The 24,227-nt window shown below is 33.3% G+C and overlaps 3 protein-coding genes and 1 long non-coding RNA gene across 6 annotated transcripts in view; 2 read left to right on the top strand and 2 right to left on the bottom strand.

Moving 5' to 3' along the window:
• Window positions 1-234: 234 nt before the first annotated feature.
• On the bottom strand, window positions 235-11,079 carry LOC113061964 (histone-lysine N-methyltransferase EHMT2-like). The gene is made up of 10 exons (XM_026231470.1): window positions 11,053-11,079; window positions 10,544-10,583; window positions 7,353-7,497; window positions 4,218-4,368; window positions 3,526-3,603; window positions 3,329-3,444; window positions 3,129-3,215; window positions 2,985-3,063; window positions 1,339-1,514; window positions 235-1,163 (listed from the first exon to the last, which is right to left on the bottom strand). The coding sequence occupies exons 1-10, from the start codon at window positions 11,077-11,079 to the stop codon at window positions 983-985; spliced, it is 1,080 nt and encodes a 359-aa protein (XP_026087255.1). The 3' UTR covers window positions 235-982.
• A 976-nt stretch (window positions 11,080-12,055) lies between these two features.
• Window positions 12,056-19,261, top strand: LOC113062613 (palmitoyltransferase ZDHHC3-like). 2 transcript variants are annotated; one of them, XM_026232588.1, is made up of 7 exons: window positions 12,056-12,297; window positions 14,654-14,991; window positions 16,129-16,253; window positions 16,369-16,465; window positions 16,622-16,703; window positions 16,828-16,958; window positions 17,513-19,261. In XM_026232588.1, the coding sequence occupies exons 2-7, from the start codon at window positions 14,683-14,685 to the stop codon at window positions 17,669-17,671; spliced, it is 903 nt and encodes a 300-aa protein (XP_026088373.1). In that variant the 5' UTR covers window positions 12,056-12,297; window positions 14,654-14,682; the 3' UTR covers window positions 17,672-19,261. The 2 variants fall into 2 exon arrangements, with proteins under 2 accessions (XP_026088373.1, XP_026088374.1); XM_026232589.1 differs by having other exon boundaries at window positions 14,634-14,991.
• Window positions 19,262-20,484: 1,223 nt separating this feature from the next.
• Window positions 20,485-24,227, top strand: part of LOC113062017 (uncharacterized) — a 4,081-nt gene continuing 338 nt past the window's right edge. For both annotated transcript variants that reach the window (XR_003278491.1, XR_003278492.1), the window contains exons 1-2: window positions 20,485-21,717; window positions 23,959-24,083. This is a non-coding gene — a long non-coding RNA (uncharacterized LOC113062017). The remainder of the gene's footprint in view (window positions 21,718-23,958; window positions 24,084-24,227) is intronic.
• Window positions 22,369-24,227, bottom strand: part of LOC113062016 (transmembrane protein 42-like) — a 2,409-nt gene continuing 550 nt past the window's right edge. The window contains exons 2-3 of the mRNA XM_026231513.1: window positions 23,981-24,127; window positions 22,369-22,660 (exon numbers count right to left, since the gene is read on the bottom strand). Of these exons, the coding sequence (XP_026087298.1) occupies window positions 22,520-22,660; window positions 23,981-24,127 (288 nt within the window). The 3' untranslated portion in view covers window positions 22,369-22,519. The remainder of the gene's footprint in view (window positions 22,661-23,980; window positions 24,128-24,227) is intronic.

Raw genomic sequence — 24,227 nt, 5'->3', positions numbered from 1 at the left:
TTAAATACCTTTTTTAATATTTTTTAATTAAATTAAAAAATTAATAAATTCAAAAAATAAATACATTTATAATTTTATTCATAAATTTAATTTAATATATTTTTTAGCAATTATACATGCGTTTACACTGCACTTACAAACTGCATAATGTTACGAGAAATAATGTTTTAGATATAAAAACTGGAATATAAAAATCTGAAAAGATAAAACAAATTGAATGAGACTTTTAAATAAGAAATTACAATTACTGTATTTTTCGTCATGAAACTGAAGTTCAAACAAAGACGTATAAATAACAAAACACAGATTCTGTTTACTATCTTCAGATTTCACTATTATCCTCACCCCACAACACAGTAAAGTTAAGACTGATAACACTGACCCTGAAATGATAGATTTTTCTGTACAGTAACCCAGACTCTTATCAGAAACGAGTACTACAATCCACTCAATGACACACTTAGACTAATAATACAGGTCAACACATGAGGAAGAATGTGCAATGTGAAAAATATCATGTAAATTGTGTGGTGAATAACTATGGTATTTATCAAAGTACCACAATACTACCATCCGAAGCCATTACTGTACTATGATACCACCTCAGTATCCCTTCTAATAGCAATTTATGATTCTACAGAAACAATATAGAAACTATTGCATTTGATTCCCATGGTACATTGAGATTTGTGAAAACAACGACAAAAGGAAAAGAGATTTCTGTATCAAACAGTATTTATTAAAACAAGTACACATACAGTACAAAAAAAGTTTGTGATCTGTTTGTGATCTGATGGCAGTTTGCATAAAAACACAGGTTTTGTAACAATTTTGTAACACGACAGCCTTGAATCTGAATGTCACATCCTGGCGGTGAACTTCAGGCCGTTGTGTCATCTCATAGTTTCCTGTGTCCTGTCAGATGGAAGAAATGCAAAGCTGCAAACACCTGCAGGTAAGCGCACATTTGAGAGCTGTCCCATCACGAGTGTCCTAACACAGGGAGACTGTCTTCTCCAGCCGTTTCGGGACAGACGTCCAGACGGGCCAGTCTGCTCTGCTCCAGTGCGATGGCCTCCGCCGAGTGTTTGCATTTCTCTGAGCCGCACTGACAGGTGAAGGACTTGCTCTTGATGTCCCAGAAACGATCGCCGTAATCAAACCTGTCGGAGATAAAAAAAAAAATAAGTAAAAATCAGTGAGCGTAAAACAAACAGGATGAAAATGTATTAACAGGATGCAAATACCACCGATTCCTTGGGATCGAGCCATGCCATAAAATCAGAAAGCAATTAAATACAGCGTTCACCTGTGAGATTACAAACACTCATCTCTCACCCGAGCTCCTGTCCGGTGAAAATGTCTCTGGAGCTGAAGAAGGCGATGCGAGGGAAGCGCAGGTCCTGGTGCAGCATGAACACACGGCCCGGGATGATGTTGGGGTCACACAGGTGGTTTATAAAGCGGCTGATGTTACCGTAATAACAGGCATCAATACAGTACACTTCACCGTCCTGAGACAGACAGACAGACAGGGCTATTAAGGTTAACTAAAACCATTCAAAACATTAGTGTCAACTGAAATGTCAAAATCTTAGATGAAAAACTTTGTTGAAACTTGAAAATCACTAACTAGAAATAAAAAATAAAACCGAAATAAAATGCATTTAAACCTAAATTGTAATTAAAGCATAATAAAAAAGATAAAAGCAAAGATCAAAACTGCTAAAACGGTTACTAAAGTCAAAATTAAAATGACACCAAAATTATAATATAATTGTATATAATGTAAATAATACAGAAACTAATAAAAATACAAGTAAAAAAAACTAATTAATTATATTAATTTAAACTATAATATGTAATGTATATACCGGTAGTAACAATAATAAACAAATTAAATGCATATTGCTTTGTCAACGGACTCACATGTGTTTCAGTTGAAGCAGTAAAATTAATAACTGGAAATAAATAAGAACTATAACTGAAATAAAATAATGTAGATATTAATAGATAGTAATATAAAAAAAACTGATTAAAATGACAAACAGAGAATACATATTATTGTTCTGTATTTTACTTGTGAATTTTGGGACATGTACTTATTAATGTTCAGTTTTTTGTAACAGATTCAGAGACAAATATATTTTAATTTAATTTTAACATTGAAACATGTTATATTGTCTTTCTTCTCTCTCTGATCGACAAATAACAAGAAAAAGGAGTTGTATGCTAAAAACTAAATTTTACTCAAGTGAAAATCAAAATAAAACTGAAATTATAAAAATAAAAGCTAATTCAATATATTAATAAAAACTAAAACAGCATATGTTATGTTAATAATAATATTAATAATAAAATAAACAATATTTTGCATTGACTGAAATAAATTCGAAGCACTAGAATAACTGAAAATAAATAAAACAAATCACTTTTAAATATAAATGGCAATATAAAAAAAATTACAAGCACAGAGCATTATTACTAATAAATAAATAAAATTTTTAATGAAATGATTAAAATAAAATGTATTTAATATATTAATAAAAGCGATAATAATAAGTAAAGTATAAACTATATAAACCATCTAATGGCTCATTATTCCAGATAATAGATGTTGATAGTGTGGCTCTCCGAGTACAAATATTCCTCACATTGCACACAGATGGGTGTTTAATACTGCACTGCATTTTGCATCAAAGCACATGGACAGCCAGCATGCATGCTGCTTTTAGGCAGGATATTTTTCAGTCGTTTTCAAATTTTCACAATGCACTTTGTTTAAAAGCAGATGCTAATGTTTATAATATCTTAAGTAGCATTCATCAGAATAGAGCCGTGTGATATAATAGTCACATTTAGCTTGATTTGTGTGGCACTTGGTGTTAATAGTCTTGCTACAAATGTGGGTCAACGATGTTTGTCTGCAATTTGCATGATTTTCTCACTCCTTTAGTAAACGTGTCTTCAATCAAAGACGACACCTTGTTGTCCAGGTCAAAGAGGTACGAGTCGTCCTCCCTCACGTCTGCTTCTGCGTCAGAGATCAGCTCGCCAACATACCTGCAGAAACCCAGCAGAAATCACAGGCCTGCGCCGGTCTGTCCAGCTGGTCTGAATGATTTGACTCGCAGATGAAACTGCCTTGAGGAACGTCCTGAAGCGCTCGGACGCCCCATCCCATCTTCTCCGTCCGGTAGAGCTGCAGACGCACCCTGAAACACACCGTCCAATGCAAAAGCACTTTATTTAAAAAAATCTGAGGCTCATTTGACATGCAAATCATCTCAATTCAGCAAATATATTATGAAAATAATCCCGGTTTTACTTGATTCCAGCTTGAACCACTCGGTTCCTGCAGGTTTTATGGCAGGAGCAGGCCATGTTGCACTCAAAGATCAGAGGAGGCTCGATTTTATTAAACTCCTGAAGGAGGCGATGATCCTGTGATAACACATGGATGCTGTCACACAGCCTTGCTTCTCTCAGTTCAGATGGTATGGTGGAGATTATGCAGTGTTTTACCTTGTCGTACCAGCAGCGGATGCTGAGCTGCCCGCAGAGACAGTTACTGGAGGAACAGTCGTCTGAACAGCTGCAGTGCTGAAACACACACCAGACGGCCGTCTATAAAATCAGCTCTGTGTTTCTGCTCTATACAGATGACTGCATATATATATATATATATATATATATATATATTTTATTTTTTATTTTTTTGGTTGGTTTAGTCATAAAAGTGTCTGAAAAACAGTATGAATCAAAATTACATTTCCATGAATCAGTTGCTTTAAAAGTCCATTTCGATGAATCAGTTCAAAGCAATGATTCAGTGATTTGTTTCACGTCTGGAAGTAACAGAAGAAGTTTTTTGACCGAAAGTAATACTTTTATTCATCAAGGATACATTGAAGGAATCAAATGTGAGAGTAAATAAATCAGAAATGCATCAAATCAGCATATTAAAATGATTTCTGAAGATCATGTGACACTGAAGTCTAGAGTAATGATGCTGAAAATAAATTACAGTTTACAATATATTCATGTAGAAAACAGCTATTTTAAATAATAATATATAATAATAATAATAATATTTTTTTATATTTTTAAAGATGACTGATTTGATTGAATCTTTGACCAGATAAACGCAGCTGTGCTGAGTGTTGTGTGGAGTGTGTGTGCAGTGTGTGCAGTGTGTGCAGTGTGTGGAGTGGCACCTGCAGGTGTGTGAGGTTGCGGTCGATGTTCATGATCAATGTTTCACAGTTCTCTGCGATGTATTTATAGTCAGACGAACAGCCTTCATCGTCCACGCCGTTAACACACGGGATGGGAACGTTCTCATAACCCTGAGCCACGTCACCACACACACACACACACACACACACACACACACACACACCAGTGTTATTAACTTAAACTAAAAGTATTAAAAGTAGTTTGCAATAATTAAAATCATGCTAACAAAAAATTAATATTAATGATATTAGAAAAAAAACTTAAGCTTAAACTTAAAATGAACTAAATAAATTAATATTAATACAAAATTATATATATATATATATATATATATATATATATATATATATATATATATATATATATATATATATATATATATATATATATATACACAAATTATATTTCTTACAACAATATTTCTATAATTTATTAAAAATAAGTCAGACTTTTTTGCAATTCTGAACTGAGAGACATAAAATCAGAATTGGTAAGAAGTAAAGTCTTATTGCGAGTTCATAACTAAGTTGTGAGATACACAACTGCTATTATGAGAAGAAGAGTCTGAACTGTGAGATATAAACACTTAATTGTGAGAAAAGAAAATCTGAATTGTGATTTTGTTTCCACTATGGAATAAAAAAAGATAAGTACTAATTTTTAATCCCACAATTCATTTAAAAAAAATGTTTTTCAAAAATTTCAGAATTCTGAATTATGACCTCATAATAATTGCAATAATTATGATCTTATATCTTTCAATTCAGTGAAGAAAACTCTTATTGTAATCTTATAACTCTTATTTGCAAGATTCTGAGAAGAAAATTTCAAAAAGTCCAAAAAAACTATAATTGTTAAATTGTTTCCACCACATAATAAAATATACAAAAAATTAATTGTGGCTTTTTATCCCACAATTATAGCAATTTTTTATAGTATTTTGAGAGAAAAAAGTCAGAAATGTGGGATATGAGCTCAGAACTGATGTGTGAAATTCTGAATTCTAAATCTGGATTATACATTTCATAAATTTTTTATTCCATCGTGGAAACCAGCTTCCATAGAAAACCCCTAAGGAGGCACCCTGAACCAATCCTAGTTTTTCCTGGCCATGTTATTATTGTTAAAAGGAATTTTAAGAAATTAAATATGTTTTTATATTGACATAAAATGCAATTAGTTTATTAATTTGTCAGTCATATTCTAATGAATTATATGTTCAGGGCTGAACTTTACCATATTGCATTAACATTAAAATTATAATAATAATAAAAAATAGGAATGCTTATCAAATATAAAGAGCACAAAACATAATTTTTTCTGCATCAATGAAATTCATAAAGTCAGTCCTGTCACACAGGAAATTATGTTATAAAAATGTAATATTTGAGGAAATATTGATCAATTAATCTCTGTAACTGTGTAGATGAAGGTAGGAGTAAATATCCACTACTATAAAAAGTCTTATTTAAAGGCAGTATTTTGACAACTATATGAGTGCCTGGTGGGGTATTCTGTGATTTTGTGTACTACAATTGACCGAAAAGTTGCTTGTATTCCTTATAGAAATTACAAACCCCATTTAGATACAATCAGGTACATGTCACCAATAAGAAAATGCTATTTGTATCAAAGACATCCAATGGGAAACCATTCTAACATATACAAGTTTGTCTGTGACAGGGCCTGACATTTTTAGGGATGAAATGCGTATAAAAATCATAGAAACATGCTGAGATGGCACTATATCTGTTTCATATAGATTAACATGTCCTCCATAGGACTCAATGTTCAGATTTAAGATTTAGATATTTTTTTCACCCATGATTTTTACAAGTGGAAATGTATGTTTCTGGTAGAATGTCCCTAAAGTGACTGAGAGGAAGGCGTTGTAGAAACATCTTCACATCCCTAAAATGTGGCTAAAAGTGTTTCGCTTCTTAACAGTCGTATCCCTGATTCATAGGCCTATATGGATATATAGGTCACATTTATATGAAATAAAGCAGTTCAAGTGAGACCAGAGCTAGCTGAAACACCTTTGCAATGAATATTTCTCAAGGTGGGTGCAGTATAAATATGTGTGTGTGTGTGTGTGTGTGTGTGTGTGCTGGAAGTCGTCTTCACATGTAATTATATGCATTTATACATAAAACATAATTCAAGCCAAAATGAAAAACTGAATTGGAAGTGGCAGTTGCTCATTTGAATAAGCAAGAACTACAGAAGTGTGTGCAGATTGGAGTTTGATAAGAAAAGAAGCCGTAACAAGCAGCACCCAGGGGCCACACCTGCTCTTTGCACATCATAAATGCATGTCATGACTGCAAAAAATATATATAATGATGATACTGTCAGCACTGTCAATGTGTGCACAATGACAATAGTTAAAAGTTATAATTAATAATTGAATAATTAAAAAAAATTTATTTAACTGTATTTTAACAGTAATTTTTACTATTATTACTATAAAAACACATTATTTTTGTACATTTATATTTTTTATCATGTTACTACAAATGTTAAACCAATATGAATAATAATATTTATTGAATATTAGTTACAATATTTAAATTAATTGTTATTATTTTAATTATGTTTATTTTTCACCACTAATATGTTTAATCATATTGCTATAAGACAAAAAAAAAAAAATTAAATACTAAAAATAATTTATTTATATTTTGATCATTTGTATTTGTAACATATTGTTAAACTATAACAATAATAATTAATAATATTATTAATTTATTTATTGAACTCCAGGATCTTTTATCATATATCATTTTTACATTACTAATAATACAATTATTAATTATATTTATTATTATAAAGTATGATAAATATACCAATCTTCAATTAATTAATAATTGATCAAATCAACTGAGTTATTATCTTCATATATTGCTTTTTTTTTTTTTTTTTTTAGCTATTCCATGTGGAACAGTTTGAACAGTTAAATCTGCTTTACATTGCAAGTAAGTACATTTTATTTATAGAGTTCATTTAAATTCAACTTACACTGACCAAAGTGCTCTACAGAACAGAATCTTGTACTTCTGAACACTCAACCAAGTGTCACACAGGTTTATTGCTTTATTTGATCATCTCACCTCTTTCTTCGAGCACGGTGGACTTTAGCAGGAGCTGAGGAGGAGGAGGAGGAGGAGAGTGATGAAGATGGACCGCAGACGCTCATTTTAGCTCTGAGAGACGCTGATGACGGAGAAGAGAGAGACGAGCTTTTACCAGCGCTGTCTGTGAGGAGAGACAGACAACACAACATTACATCAAACTTAAGTAGTATCACTTTTTTAATTAATTAACAATGGCATCTTGATTTACTGTTTTTTGTTCTTCATGTTTTGGCATAAAACTCTCATGCCGATAAAAAAAACAGGGCTTGACACTAGAAAAAAAGAAGGCAGAAAGTAGGGCTGCACGATCTTAACAAAAATCTGAATTGTTGATTATTCCCTTGAAATTTTACTTGTGATCATTAATTACGAATGACACAATTTACATTGAACGATGTTTATACTATTGTTTGATGCAACTGCGTGCTGTAGTTTTATATGAAAATAAACAAGCTGAAAACACTCCAAGTGAAAAACTTTTGATGCTTTTCTATAGTATTAAGCCTCAAATGTCAACTATACATTGGTTTCTTTTTTAAATTATAAAAAAGCACAAATATGAATGGTATTATAATGTTATACTATAACTAAAATTAAAATAATGGGAAAAACTCTTAAGATAACATCCAGAAAGAAGAAAATGCATCTTAAGCATGCAGAATAACATAACGATTGCTTTGAACGATTCATTGCTGCTTTGAACAATTACGTTTTTGTTTTAATCGCGATTAGAAATGTTAGTAATTGTGCAGCCTTAGCAGAAAGATTTAAGTTTTAAAACTTAACATGTTCACACGCAATGAAAATTGATCCAATAATGCATTTTTTCTTAATAAATTGATACAAGGTGACATTTACATGCAAATGATTTCATTTGTTGGAATACAAAAAGTACACTACTCTTCTGCTTCAAACTGTGTTTAATAATCATGTTAATATTAGGGATGCACCGAAACAAAAATTCTTGGCCGAAGAAGAACAAAATGAATCTAAAAAGAACTAAAAATTCTCTCGCTGTCGGTGCGTCATGCTTATAATGATTTCTACGTCTTCCTCTGATAGTTTTAAATAATTTCACAGTGCCCTCACAGTGCCCTGTCAGAATAATTTAGTTTGCCCAATCCTGGTGCATCTCTAGTAAATATTCATAGGCCTACTTTAAAACTGTATGGGTCAAAGAAGAGATGTCCCATTTTGTTGTCCACGTCGAATTACATTTACAAAAGTCATTTTATATACATGGAAGGCATATTAAATACAGGTAAACATTTCTTCATTATTGTTTCAAAAATCTTTTGTGAAAATAAAATAGCGTCCCATCGTTATTAAGCATAACAGATAAAAAATAAATACTTATTCTGACCTGATTTTTTTTTTTTTTTTTGATATTAGTGCTGTCAAAAGAATTAGCGTGTTAACGAATGTGATTAATCCAAAACGGCAATTAAAACAACCTTAAAACTGTGCATGCATGTAAGGATTTGTTATATATGTAAAGAGTTGTGAGAAAATATGATGTGTGTCAGATCCACGTCATGCAGCTCTTAAAGCAGCTAAAATAAGCTAATAACCTGCTGTTACGATGTCTATTAATCAAAGGACAAAGAAAAAAAAAGACCTTTTTTTAGCTCTAAGGATCCATCTATATTTAATTTAGAAATTTAGTGTTTGATAACTTTAATTTCAATTTATGTGTATTTCTGCTGAAGGGCACAGGTAAATATGACATTTTATTATATGGGGTTTATGTGAAAATTGTCCACTTAAATTAAAATTAGATTTTTTTTTTTTAAGTTTAATAAATGTTAAAATTGATAGCTCTCAATTATACTGTAAGGTAGAATGACTATAGTCTGTTCAATTTTAGGGGAAAAATCAGTGATACTCACCTTCAGTCATAAGATGCCATTAAACAAATATTTAATTGTGTTGTTTCAACATTAATTTAAATATTGAATGTGAAATTATTGCAATATAAAAGTATATTTAAAAATGTTTATGTTAGCTGGGATTAATCACAATATATTTTTGGAAAAAAAATGTGCGCTTAATTAAAAAAAACATATTTTTTTTATTAATCGACAGCACTATAAAATATAAATATCTAAAACTTTTTACGACCTTATTTTTTTTTTTTTTTACAGACCCACTGGGACTAATGTGTAGATAGCCTAATGTGCAATATAAATTAAAGAAAAATGTTATGGAAAATCAGGCTGACAGCAACTTTTTTATATAGACGGTTTCATCGGGCGCAAGCGCCGGGACCTAAGTTAACTTCCGGTCTGTGTTGTGTATATCGGTCTGGCTGCGTGCCATCTACAAACGCAGTTAAAGCCAAGGTGATGAGTAGACTGCAGTTGGGCTCAGGTGGCTGTGCTGCGGGATGTGTTTCCCATACATTTATTTATTTTTGGAGATTCGCCACAATTTTAAAACTGATCGATTTTCAAAAAGGCTTTGTTAAATAAACATGAGTAACGTAACATTATGTAACGTACTGCACGTTTAATAATAATAATTCCTTAAGTTTATGTTTAAATATCAAAACGAGGCATGGGTGTTTTTATATCGCTGTATTTCTGAAAGAAGATTTGCATGTTATATGCGTGATAAAGCAGCGTGTGAGCCTACCAGCTCTGCTTTGTTTACAGCTGTTACTGGGGAAACCTCTATTTCTCGCGCTTTATGTCTGTGCTTTAAAACATCTCCTGCTGGCAAAGAATGAATTAGCATTTTCATTAAGTCCGCCTGATCCACACAGAAAACACATTTTGTTTGTTATAAAAAAATATCTACTCTAGAGGGACTTGGCTGTTGTTATTGATTCTATTTGGAGTCTACCGGAAGTTAAGTTAGGTCCACAAAAGCGCTCACGCGCATTAACGTTTGTTTATGTTGATGCCGTTGAAACCGTCTATACAAATAAAATCTGTTATTGGTGGGAACATATAAAAATTTAAAATTTCATCTGTTTTAAATTTAAAAAAAAAGGGGAATTTTTAATAGAGTGTAGTAACATTGCTCACGTAAACTGTTCAAGTGAACTGCAGAACAGATCCAAATGCATCTAAGAAATCTGTCTGGATGAGTAATAACAACCTTATAAAGAACAATTACTGGCCAATACAAATATACAAGGTGCATCTCTACTAAAACACCCTCACCTTCCTGTCTGGATAGATGAGAGCTCCCATCTGATGGGGTCTGGAGCAATATAATACAAAATTATACTGTTAAACATGACTTATAATCCATAAACAATGATATCAAAGCAAAATATGAGATTTTAAACAACTCAACTCACTTTTAAAGAGGAAACTTTGGTCATATCAAAAAAATACGTCCCGTTTAGTTTGCAATTAGTAGGAATATTATATAAGAAAAAGGTTATACATTTCACATGCATGCATAATATTTGAACAGCATCAATCAGCAAACACCATAAAGCATTTGTTAGTTTAAATAACTGCTGACAAGATGAAAACATCTGTGCATATATTCACTCTCTTCTGCACAATACAACACACGCCGTACAGAAACAGCAATGATGAAAGCCGTGTTTATACCCTCTACCGGGAACACACATTCATAACATGGCCTCAGACACGCAGATGCACTGAAATTAAGACAGCCAAGTGTAAATGTGTGTTTTATTGTGAGCTGTGTTTCTCACCTCGAGCGCGCGCTCCGCTGCCGACATGATGACGGATGAACCGCGGCGCGCGCACCCGGCACTATTGCTAAGATAAAAGTCATTAAGACATCTCATATTTACACATCTTTTTGAATTACATTTTAAGTTTTTTGCTTGTTTGTTTGTTTTTTTTATAAGACGTGGGATATTGTTTATGTTATCTATGGAAGCCCATTTCCTGCAACTGAATAATAATAAAAAAAAGTTAATTGCGACTTTTATGTCACAATTATGACTTTTTTTTTTATCAGAATTGCAAGTCTTGCAGTCTTTTTTTCTTTTTTACTTAACTCGAAAGAAGTTTCTTCTGCTCATCAAGCATGCATTTATTTGATCAAAAATACAGAAAAAAAAATTAATATTGTGAAATTTTATTACAACTTAAAATAATAGTTTTCTATTTCAGTACATTTTTAAAAAATAATTTATTTCTGTGATGCAAAGCTGAATTTTCAGCATCATTACTCCAGCTTTTAGTGTCACATGTAACATCCAGTCTATCACATGATCATTTAGAAATCATTCTAATATTCTGATTTATTATGAGTGTTGGCAACAGTTCTGCTGTCTAATATATTTGATGAATAAAAGGTTAAAAAGAACTGCATTTATTGAAAATAAAAAATAAAAAACATGTTCTGAAAAAATATTAAGCAGCAGAACTGTTTCCAACTTTGATAATGAATCATCATATTATAATGATTTCTAAAGGACAATGTGATAATCATCCTAAGAATTCAGCTTTGCATCACAGAAATAAATTATAATTTAAAGTATAATACATTTAAAAACGATTATTTTAAATTGTAATAATATATCACAATATTATTATTTTTTCTGTATTTTTGATCAAAGAAATGCAGGCTTGCAATTTATTATTATTATTATTATTATTATTATTATTATTATTATTATTTGATATATATATATATCTTTTTTTTTTTCAGAAAGCATCTGGACTTTTATTGGGTAATACTCAGGAGCGGAAGTGCGGAGTCGGACGGTATTGGGTGTGTGACGCCAGTAACCGAAACTTCCTGGTTGCCGTGCTCCACCTGACGAAACTGGAGCAAAATTCACACGAAAACATAACTGTCTGCTCATATTATACAACAAACTGACATCCCATCACTACATCACATCATCTTTGTGAAAGCAGAGGGATAATTCATTATTTAAAGTAGAGAAATCAGTCGAGCGCTGCTGGAGGATCCGAAGAAGACGGTGAGTGTGGATGGATTTGAAGACGAGGCATTTGTCCGAAAATATATCCTCCGTTTGTAGTCTTTGAGAATTAATTTCTATAATATTTAAAAGTCCTCTCACAAAAAAATAAATAATAAAATACGTCGGATTTAGTTGATAGTGTATTATGATAATGTTATTTTATTTTGTTTATATCTCTGTGATAATGTTGTATTCATTTATATGGTTGTTTATTTCTTTGAGCATATTCTGATATTAGCTTTATTTTATTTATTTTTATTTAACGCGGACACACAAACATCATATTCATTATTTTAGAAAATTTGACAAATTTGAAAAAAAATGTGACTTTATTTAAAGTAGGTTTGTGTTTTTGTATTTTCTATTCATATTATAATTTCTGTTTTTCGTTTTAATTTTAGTAATTTAGTAGTTTATTTATGTATTTTATTATTTTGTCAATGAAGCTTTTATTTGTTTTATTTTTGATATCAGATTAATAATTTAGGTACATCAGCTTAAACTAAAGGAAAATGTGATATACTATCTTGGCTAATAGCTGAAATAAATTAAGTTTAAGGGTTTTTTTAAGCTTTGTTTTATTTCAGTTAAAGTTTCTTTCAAGTGACATGTTTTTTATTCAGTTATCTGTTATAACCCTGGTCATTATCTATATTAAATTTGCTGACAGTGCATCCTCTGCTTTTAAATGCCTGACAACAGTCACATGATCGAAATTTTGTTATAAAAACTCTGCTTTTTAAAGCTGATTGCAGAAGCATTACTACTGTAACTGAAACAGTAGAGCAAGGCTTGCAACACCATGATCATGAGTTTGATTCTCTGGGAATGCATGAACTTCTAGATCTATACCTTGATAGATAGACAGATATACTAAAATACAGTCGTGGCCAAAAATATTGGCACCCTTGGTAAATATGATCAAAGAAGGCTGTGAAAATGTAAGATAAAAAGAATTTAAAATGGGGAGAAATATCATTTTCTCTAATACACATTGGCCACAATTAACGTCACTCTTTTATTCAATACTTGAAACCTTCCTTTGACAGTTTAACAGTCTAAATGTTCTCCTATAATGCCTGATGAGGTTAGAGAACACCTGACAAGAGATCAGAGACCATTCCTTCATCCAGAATCACTCCAGACCCTTTAGATCCCCAGCTTCTCTTCTTCAGTTCACTCCTCTCATTTTCTGTAGGGTTCAGGTCAAAGGACTGGAATAGCCATAGCACAAGCTTGGTTTTGTGTCCAGTGACCCATTTTTGTGTCATTTTTGAGGTTTGTGTTTGGATTATTGTACGGTTGGAAGATCTAAACATGGCCCATTATACGATTTCTAACAGAGTCAGTCATTTACTACTTCATTGTACACATGGGATATTTTTTATCTCTGTTCACCAAACCCATCTTTAGTGTTTGCTGCTAAAAAGCTCATCTTTTCGTTTCATCTGACCACAGAAGCCAGTCCCATCTGAAGATCCAGTCATGGCTGATAACTGAATATGCTGGAGTTTGTTTTTGGACGAGGATCATTTTTCTTGTATCCCTCCCAAACAACATATGGTGATGTAGGTGCTGTTTGACCATTTTTTAAAGGTTTTCTGACCACGAGACACAAGTAAATTCTGCAGTTCTCCGGCTGTGGTCCTTGGAGAGTCTTTAACCACTCAAACGCTCCTCCTCACCGTGCATTAGGATGATATAGACACACGTCCTCTTTCAGGCAGTGCATAACATTTTCTGTTGATTGGAAATTGTTAATTATTGTCCTGATGGTGCAATTGCGAATTTCCACTGCTCTAACACTTTTCTTAAAGCCACTTCACAAATTTGTGAAGCTCAATTATCTTTTGCAGCACATCAGAAATATATTCTTTGGTTTTTCTCACTTTGATGGATGATTAAGGGAATTTGGGCTTTGTTTTCCCTCTTATTTATATTTATTTGATCCATGGCTGGATAATTTCATGTTCATAATCACCCTGGAGTGCTCAAAATTGTGAATATGAATGGAAATATACTTCACAGATATTTTACTCATAAGAATTTCTAGGGGTGCCAATAATTGTGGCCAACGTGTATTTGAGCAAAACATTGATTTCATAATGATATTTCCCCCCATTTTAAATTCTAATTATCCAACAAAAGGTTAGCTTTTTGTCTTAAAAAAAAGATCAAAAGGATTAACAATGCAGATTAATTTCCACAGCCTTTGATCATATTTACCAAGGGTGCTGTTATTTTTGGCCATGACTGTAACACTGGTGTAAGTCACTTTAGGAGATAAAATGCATGAATGTAAATGACCTGACTGGCTGATGTGTGACCCGCAGGTCTTTCTGTCTGTCTGTAGGAGGATGAGGGTGTTTGCCGGTGGGAAGGATGAAGAGTTCCCCAGCTAACCGCAGTCGGGACATCGAGCGTCAGGCAGGATATCTGCGCCCAGAGCACTGCGCACCGCCCCCTCTGCGGACACACTCGGCCGACGACATGTGGTTCATCCGGGACGGCTGCGGCATTGTGTGCGGCGTGATCACATGGCTGCTGGTCTTCTACGCCGAGTTTGTGGTCGTCTTCGTTATGCTGCTGCCGGCGAAGAATGTGGTGTACAGCTTCATTAACGGTGCTGTGTTTAACGGACTGGCCTTCCTCGCCCTGGCATCACACTTCAGAGCCATGTGCACCGACCCGGTGAGACACACACACACAGCAGTCCTTATCAGGCACAATGTGACACATATGACACAACTCCAAGAGGAGAGCAGAGTTCACACTAAAAGAAACAATAACAACTCATAACATAAATTTACATAAACAAATTTATTTAAGTTTTTAGGTATATTTAAATATTTTATTATTATTATTGAAATGTATATATATATGTATGTATGTATGTATGTATGTTTGTTATCATCCCATTTTTGTTTGTAAGAAAAAATTATATTACATTTCATATCGCAATATATATTGCAGAAAAATAAAATATCGCAATGTAATTTTTTCTCAATATCGTGCAGCCCTAGTAAGTATATATATATATATATATATATATATATGTATGTTGTCTCTTGGGTATATTTGGGTCAAAATTATTGATTTGCTTTTATGCCAAAATTCATTAGGATATTAAAAAAAGATCATGTTCCATGAAAATATTTATTTCTATATTTATTTCCTACTATAAATATATTAAAACTTAATTATAGATTAGTAATATGCACCACTAAGGACTTCATCTGGACAACTTTAAAGGTGCATTTCTCCATATTTTGATTTTTTTCTCCAGATTTTCAAATAGTTGTATCTCAGCCAAATATTGTCCCATCATAACAAACCATACATCAATGGAAATATTATTAAATCAGCTTTCAGATTATGTATAAATCTCCGTTTTGAAAAACTGACACTTAAGATATATTACATCTATAATTCTTGGTGTGAATGGGTCTGTGAACTCATATTTCAGTTATAGAATTGCAGCCAATTGGATCATACTTGATGTTTATAGGTGAAGTATGGAATTTCTTTGCCTTTTGTGTCACTAAATTTAATTGGCAAAAATAATGACTATTTTCATACAAAATTGAAACAGCCCCTTTTCTGTGATTAGTCAATCATACAGATAGCCCCGTCCCAAACTGATGTGATTGGTCAGAAGTTGATGTGTCGACGCGTGACTCAAACAAACAAGCATCAAACCACCAATGACTGACTTATACAGACTCTGAACATTAAACTGATTAATTATTTGATGCTAAATGGCTAGCAAACAGTCATGCACTTCAGGAGCTGGCGTTTTGACTCTCTCGCCTCTTCCTCTCGCCCCAGGGAGCCGTTCCAAAGGGAAACGCCACTAAAGAGTTTATAGAGAGTCTGCAGCTCAAGCCTGGACAGGTGGTGTATAAATGTCCCAAATGCTGCAGCATCAAACCTGATAGAGCTCATCACTGCAGGTAACACACACACACACACACAGCATCAAGAACTGAATCATCACTGTGTGATCTTAAATACAGACGCAGGTTTCTGGAAGTGTCTCATTGTAAGTGTGTGTTTTCTCTTGTCTAGTGTGTGTAAGCGCTGTATCAAGAAGATGGACCATCATTGCCCTTGGGTCAACAACTGTGTGGGAGAGAACAACCAAAAATACTTTGTGCTCTTCACTGTTGAGTTTCATGTTATTTCAGTATCATTGAGATACTTCATTTCAAATTGTTCTTATTTTTATATTTTCATTTAAATATTAGTAATATAATTGTAATATTTATTTAAATCTGTTTAATTGGTTAACGAGACATATTGTTTCATGTGTCTTTTACAGATGTACATTGCTTTGATTTCTCTTCATGCTCTCATCATGGTCGTTCTCCATTTTGTCTTCTGTTTTGAAGAAGACTGGGCAAGTAAGTGTTTGTTTCTGTTTTAATTACCTCAGTTTGCTGCTCAATGATTGGCTGCTTGTGTTGTGACAGAGTGCTTTGATTGGTTGGCTAGTTTGTTTAAAAGCTTTCTGTTTCCTCTCCTCAGAGTGCAGTTCATTTTCTCCTCCGGCGACTGTCATCCTCCTCATCTTCCTGTGCTTTGAGGGTCTCCTCTTCCTCATTTTCACCGCTGTGATGTTTGGGACCCAGATTCACTCCATCTGTAATGATGAGACTGTAAGTCTTCTGAATATGAAAAAAGACCTATCAAAATAACCACTGCATATTAATCATGATCCAAACAAAGGTGCTGCATACATGCAACATGAGCAGTTTTCAATCTAAATTAGATCGTATAATTTCTACATTTGAAACAAAGACCGAATGGTTTGACTTCAGTTTTGTGAAACCATATTTAAAAAATATCTGCATGAAACCGAAACAGCTGAAGAGCTGAAGGAGATGCAGATTCACTGTCTGCCAGTAGGTGGCGCTTAAAGTGTTTCCTTAGTTTCAGCTGTAAACAAAGCAGCACTGCACTTATTAACTTTAATATGCATTGTACAGCGGCAAGATAAAAAGAAAAAAGACCATAAAAATTGTTTTTAAAGACCGTAATAACTCCTACAGCTAAATGAATCGCGATTTATTAAGCATCTCCACTGATTTGAATCGTCACATGTTTGGATGGACTTTCAACCGGCTCGCAGTTAATCATTACATCCCTTAGAAATCATCTGATCAAACTCTCATTCTTCATTATCTGAGAGTGTGAGTCTCTCTGTTCGCAGGGAATCGAGCAGCTGAAGAAAGAAGAGAAACGATGGGCCAAAAAGTCCAAGTGGATGAACATGAAGGTGGTGTTCGGTCACCCGTTCTCTCTGGCCTGGCTGAGTCCGTTTGCCACACCGGATCACGGGAAGGCCAATCTCTACCAGTACGTGGTCTGAGACGGCCGAGCCGACAACCTCACCTCCTCTGTCTCTACACAAACATCTCTTTGCTTTTTAACTCTGTCTGCTCTGAAAGACCTGACTCTAGTGGGCTCTGTCCGCTCATCGAGACACTGACAGCCTCGGAGAGTGACACTGATGCACTGTTGTAACGAATCCCACACTGTGAAAGCTGGCATATACAAAGTACACTAGTGATGAATTGGATCTAGTCACCCGGTGAGATTCTAGAGGCCTTGACCATGAAAGCTACTAGCCATCACCAGCCGTGGAAAATAACCAGTGTTTCTTGTTGGTGTGATTTGATTTAGTTTTTTTGATTGACGGATGCCTTTACATTCGCTGGATGATTAGGAAACGCCTTTTCTTTTTTCCTTTCTTGATCAAAAAGAAACCATAACTCGCATAACACTAATGGGTGAACATCATGAAAACATGTCTGGGTCATATTCCATACCAAAATCTTTTTCTTTTCTTTATTGTCATTGTGACATTATATTCATGTCAATTAAATACATTATACTATCTAATTTTCATTATTGTAATTTTCATTGTATTGTTATTTTTTTATATTTTTTTGTAATTCTCACATGCTGATTCTCAATACTGTAATAGTCATTTCTTACTGAATTACATAAAAAATACACACAATTTTTGCATTACAATAATTATAGATTTTCATTAAATACTGTCTTCAATACTATTTTATGAAACTATTCTCAATTTTAATAAACGTCCTTTTTACTTAATTACATAAAAAAGCCATCAAACATTTACATATTACACGTATATATAGTATTCAAATGTTAAAAATTTTTCATTAGTATTAATACCTGTGCATTTTGCTTGAAACTTCACGTTCATCTTTTTTTCCCCCGTGGATTTTGGGATGAAATATGATGTTTTTGACATGTTTTATGAGATTAATCTAATTCATCTATGAATGCAGTAGCTTGTTACAAGCTTAGAAATACATTTGTGACTGTAATACGAGGTTTGCAATACTTTCATCCGTTCTCCAGATGGTTTCCACTGTCTCTCGACGGTGGCACCCATGGGTTTCTTGCGTTGTGGTTCAGTAACGGTGTCACTACAGTATTTGAGCATGAGCTCGGTCTTCCTGTATCCAGACGGCTGCTGTCTTCGTCCTGTGCCTCCTCAGGTTCACATCATGCTCTTATCAATCCTGCTTCTCTTCCAGATTCAGCTCGGACCATCAGATATTCACCGTCTGCAGCCTCCAAAGCTTTGAAACTGTTGAGGTTTTCAGGGTGTTCTCTGTCTTATTTTATCCTTCAGCACAATTCTCTCCTCTCTTGTGGTTTGGTGGCTCCACTTTGCTGCTTATGACTGAAGGTTTGTTGGTTGGATTTCAGTGCATTGAAGTGTTCACCGGCTCTGCTATCGGACCGATATTATCCTTCGAGTCTGTACGGGTCGCTCATAATCACTGTCTTTTTAATCAATGCTTTATGTTGTGCATGTATTTTAAATATATCAATATCTTAATGCAGTTGTGGGTGTTTCGGGTTACTTTCACTTCGAAAGTCAATTCAATAAATTTCTCTTTCTGTTGTTTTTCCATTGTGGTGAGTCTACTTTGGATGTTTTTGCCAGAGATTTAAAAAAATAAAATAATAATGACATTTTATCAATCGATACAGACTTTTTCCCTGCAATTCCAAGGAAAAATTCAGAATTCGGAGAAACAAATGCAAATTGTGAGATATAAAATCAAAGCTGCAATTTTTTTTTTTAATTATTATTCCAATGGGGTTAAAAAAAAGTTTGAGTTTCATCTAATATAATTTCAATTAAGAAATTGTTTTTGTATTTTGCTCGTTTGCCTTCAGTAATTGATAACAATAAAAGAATCGCACAACACTTTATATGAGTTCAATGAATCTCTCAAGTAGAAGAGTGCTAAATAATAAAACTATTTACACATGTATAAATGTGGCCTGTTATTTATACAGTGACAGTTACATAAGTGGATGACAATTGCTACTGTACATGAATGAGACAGATATTATTATAACATGGTGGTTGAATTTCTTTAATTGATCTTTTCATTTACTTTGAGTAACAAATCATAGCAATTTGAAATCCAAGTCAAAAATGTACAAACTGGCCCCCAATGCATAATATTTACTTATTTGGTGCTAAATAGAAATAAATGCATTCGTTCTAGTAATAGTTCAGACAAAAATGACAATTCCTGAAAATCTACTCACCCTCAGGCCATTGAGTTTGTTTCTTCATCAGATCAGATTTGTAGAAATGTAGAATTGCATCATTTGCTCAGCAGTGGATGGGTGCCGTCAGAATGAGAGTCTAAACAGCTGATAAAAACATCACAATAATCCACACCACTCCAGTTCATCCATGTAAGAGAAAAATGGTGTGTTTCTAAGAAACAAATCCATCGAGACATTTAAACTTCAGCTAATTGCTAAAATACAATTCTTCTATCCATAATAATTGGTTTTCCAGAGGAAAAGTTATTTTAATTTAGTTATATCCATGTTAAGCACTGTTTACAACCAAAACAGTTCTGAACAAATATGTGGGTGGATTTTGATGTGAGAAACAACAGGATGGACTATATGAACACAGGAGGAAGTGTTATTATGGATTATGGACTCATAATTTAACAAGAAGCAATGGTTAAAATTTCTTGATGGACGGGTTTCTTACAAACATGTCGCTTTTGGCTTCACAAGTCATTGCTGGACTTGAGTGGTGTGGATTATTGTGATGTTTTTATCAGCTGTGACGGCACCCATTCACTGCAGAGGATCCATTGGTGAACAAGTGATGCAATGCTGCATTTCTCCAAATCTCTGACCATGAAGAAACAAACAATCCACATCTCGGATGGCCTGTACATTTTTAGCACATTTCTATTTTGGGCTTGACTGTTTCCTTTTAATCATAATGATACAAAAGGAATGCCCACATAAAAGGCAAATAATTCATACTTTAATAATTTACATTTCAACACACTACATTCTATGGTAACAGCAGTTATTAAGTGTAAATTTAGTTTCATTGTTCAGAGGTTTGTTGACAGAAAGTTAACGTATATTCTTCAACAGATGAATTCTGACAAACTCAAACATTATTTGCAGATGATTATATTTCTAAATAAACACAGCGGGATGCAGGTTCTCGACATTAAACACAGACGGCATCACATTGCCAGGGACGAGTGGACATGTGTAATGCATTTGGTCCATTTTTATTTTATTATTATCTACCATATTTAGCTGCTCTGAGTCTCTGTCTGGTTCATGCGCTCAATCGAGACCCATAACACAGGAAGAACTAGAATAATTCACAGGAAGTACAAGACCTTAACCTCGCCCTTGAGCCCCTTCCAATAATGACCTAAACCTGCTGAAGTGTCCTGGAAGATCCAGATAAAGCAGGTGCTTTAACGGGGTTTCTACCTGCTCCAGGTGGTTTGGAAAAGATATACAATGTTGCAGAAAGTCAACATGAAATCAAACCCGACTCCAGGTGCTTTCTTTCTTCATACATGCTACTGATCTTATAGTGCACATTTTTACAAACAAGCTAAATGATCTTTCTTCACTAGGAAACACAAGTTAAATACGGAGTACCAACGGTTTTGTTTTCCAGCATTGCGTCATCCTGGAAAGTTTCCGTGTGTCAGCAGAAGGGGCTGAAGAACAGGTTTCGGTTCAGCTACAGAAAGTGTCTTTGCTCTCACATCACTGGATGTTTGCATGCATAAGTCATGTGGCATATGTGGGAAAAGCAGCTTCTGGTAGAGAACGTACAATGCCAACATTTGGAGAGGTTTGGTGTTATTATTGCACGTCGTGCTCACAGTGCTGCAGGAGGAGGGAGGAAATGCATGCAGGAACCACAGCTTTAATCGATATCTGACCCTCTGGAGATGGAAGGAAGTGATGTCATAGTGGGCATGAAACATAACAATAGTCAGATTGAAGGATCAGTTGCTGCAACTAGAATTGGAAATGTGGGCCAGAGAGTGAAAAACTACTTTATTTAATGTATGTATTTGTTTGATTATTTATGTATTTATTATTGATTTAGGTATTTATTGGTTTGTTAATTTATTTGTTTGTTAGTCAAACATGGTTAGCTAACTAAAACCATTAACCATTCAAACATAAGCTTATTTTATTTCAGCTAGTCGCCAACGCAACATTTTCCATTTTCATTTAGTTTAATCTGAAGTAGCAAAATAACTCAAAATAAATATATTAAAACAAATAAATAAAAAGTATACATATTTAAAATAAATTAATCTTTAACTAAAATTAAAATGGAAACCGAAAATATGAAAATAAACTCTAATTTCAAAATATTAACGAAAACTACTAAAAAGTTCGAAAAGCGATGATATTAATGTTTTATATTAATGCACAAAACCAGTCTGAAGTCTTAAGGGGTATATTTGTAGCAATAGCCAAAAATGCATTGTGTGGATCAAAATTATAGATTTTTCTTTAATGCCAACAATCATTAGAATATTAAGTAAAGATCATGTTCCATGAAGATATTTTGTAAATTTCCTACTGTAAATATATCAAAACATAATTTTTGATTAGTAATATGCATGGCTTAGAACTTTATTTGGACAACTTTAAAGGTGATTTTCTTATTTATTTATTTATTTTGCACCCTCAGATTCCAGATTTTCAAATAGTTTTATCTCAGCTAAATATTGTCATAAAAAAACATACATCAATGTAAAATTGACCCTTATGACTATAATTGTTTTGTGGTCCTGGCTCTGATATGTTTATTAAACACACTGAACTCATCTAACAATGTTAACGCGCCGTGACATCATTCTCTCTTGCTGTCGTGTGATTGGGTGAGGTTGGGCGACGTGTGATGAAGCACCAGAAGACCAGAGAGAGTAAGAGAGATGCCCACCCACCACAGGGCCATGTGCGTCTCCCCGAATATTAGCTGCCCCAGAAATGCCTGTTCAGCAAACACAAAATGTACAACAAGCAGAAGAGTTGGAACTCAAGACCTCTATCAGATTTAAACAAGATTTAATTATTATTATTATTATTAATTCCTATGCTGAAATTGACTGTTTTATTTATTTTAGGTTAAGCTGAAGTAAAATAACAACATCATTTTAAATCAAATCAATATTTCTAATCAATTGATTCATTTTGCATGTCTTTGTGCAACCTAAGTTGATTTTATTTCCATATATAGCACAATTAGTCAAACTTTCAAACAAAATAATGTTTTTGAAATTGTAAACCATGACTATTCTAAAACAAACTATTCTAAACCATGTCAGAAATGTAGGATTGTATTATCTTCTGCGAATCGCTTGCTGTTTTCCTCATTTTCTAAGACATTTTGGATAAAAGAGTTTGCTAAATGACTAAATGTAAATATGCAGTGATGATCTATAATAAAATTATAAATTATAATATTTCTGAATTCTTTTAATTTAAGATGACTAGCTAAGGATTTTTTTATTATGAATATTTTTTTAATAATATATATTTTTTAATTGTTCTATTTTGATTACAGAATTTTTTTTGGATGTGCCGTTTTTAGCTGCAATAAAGTGATGAATAATCACTTTTCAGTTTCTTTCAGTTGTCCAAATTGCTAAGGATTTTTAAAATGAGAAATGTTTTAAGATAATTTTTTTTATAATTATTTAAAATAATTCATCATCTAGAAATCACTCTATTATTATTATTATTCATATGTGCATTTTTTTCTACAATAAAGTGATAATCACTTTTCAGTTTTGTTCAAGATTACAAGATAAGGATTAGGAATTATTTTTATATAATTTTTTTACAAATATTTCAAATATTTATTCAGCTAGAAATCACTATTATTTAGATGTGAGTGCATTTTTGTGAGTGCAATTTTTATCTAATAAAGTGATAAATAATTTATACACTTATATATTTTTTTCTATAAAAAACTTTAAAGGTAAGGTTTTTTTATTCTTATTATACATTTTTTTAAAGAATGCATTCATTAAAATTATTATTTTCAGCTAGAAATCACTTTATTATCTGATACATAATATATGAGTGCATCTATAATAAAGTAATAACTACTTTTAGAGTACTTTTATAGATAGATAGATAGATAGATAGATAAAATAATTCATTAGCTAAATTCATCATATGCATAATTAATCACTGTACTACTTTTAATAATGAGGGAAGTCAGACCTTCCCAAACCACCAGCAGTCTGCGCACTGACCTACTGTTAATCAGTCATCTCTCTTCAGGTGAAGCGGTGCTGATACTCACAGAGGAGATGAAGTTGGAGGCGGTGGTGGTCACAGTGGTGCGGGTGGACGAGCACGAGCTGCGGAGAGCTTTGGCCAGGAACGTCCACATCACAGCGTTGCAGGTGAACAGCAGACCTCCACACAGCAGTCGGAGAGGGATGTGCAGCTTCAACACAAAGTGGGCCAGTTATAAACCACTTACCATATACAGCAATATTCACAAGTCATACATGTCTAATGGGGTTCAGATAAATGCACACTGGGTG

Source organism: Carassius auratus, chromosome 44 (genome assembly GCF_003368295.1).
Source record: "Carassius auratus strain Wakin chromosome 44, ASM336829v1, whole genome shotgun sequence".
NCBI classification, from domain to species: domain Eukaryota; kingdom Metazoa; phylum Chordata; class Actinopteri; order Cypriniformes; family Cyprinidae; genus Carassius; species Carassius auratus.
This window is presented reverse-complemented; position numbering and strand designations above follow the sequence as displayed.

What these genes read in the sequence shown, in the direction of transcription:
- LOC113061964 (XM_026231470.1), bottom strand. Translation starts at nt 11,079, where the DNA reads ATGTCGGCAGCGGAGCGCGCGCTCGAG. An exon ending in CAAGGCAGTTTCATCTGCGA is followed by an intron (nt 3,064 to 3,128) that starts GTCAAATCATTC and finishes GGGTTTCTGCAG; the next exon opens with GTATGTTGGCGAGCTGATCT. An exon ending in TTCACCGGACAGGAGCTCGG is followed by an intron (nt 1,164 to 1,338) that starts GTGAGAGATGAG and finishes TATCTCCGACAG; the next exon opens with GTTTGATTACGGCGATCGTT.
- LOC113062613 (XM_026232588.1), top strand. Translation starts at nt 14,683, where the DNA reads ATGAAGAGTTCCCCAGCTAACCGCAGTCGGGACATCGAGCGTCAGGCA. An exon ending in GAGCCATGTGCACCGACCCG is followed by an intron (nt 14,992 to 16,128) that starts GTGAGACACACA and finishes CTCTCGCCCCAG; the next exon opens with GGAGCCGTTCCAAAGGGAAA. An exon ending in AATACTTTGTGCTCTTCACT is followed by an intron (nt 16,466 to 16,621) that starts GTTGAGTTTCAT and finishes TGTCTTTTACAG; the next exon opens with ATGTACATTGCTTTGATTTC.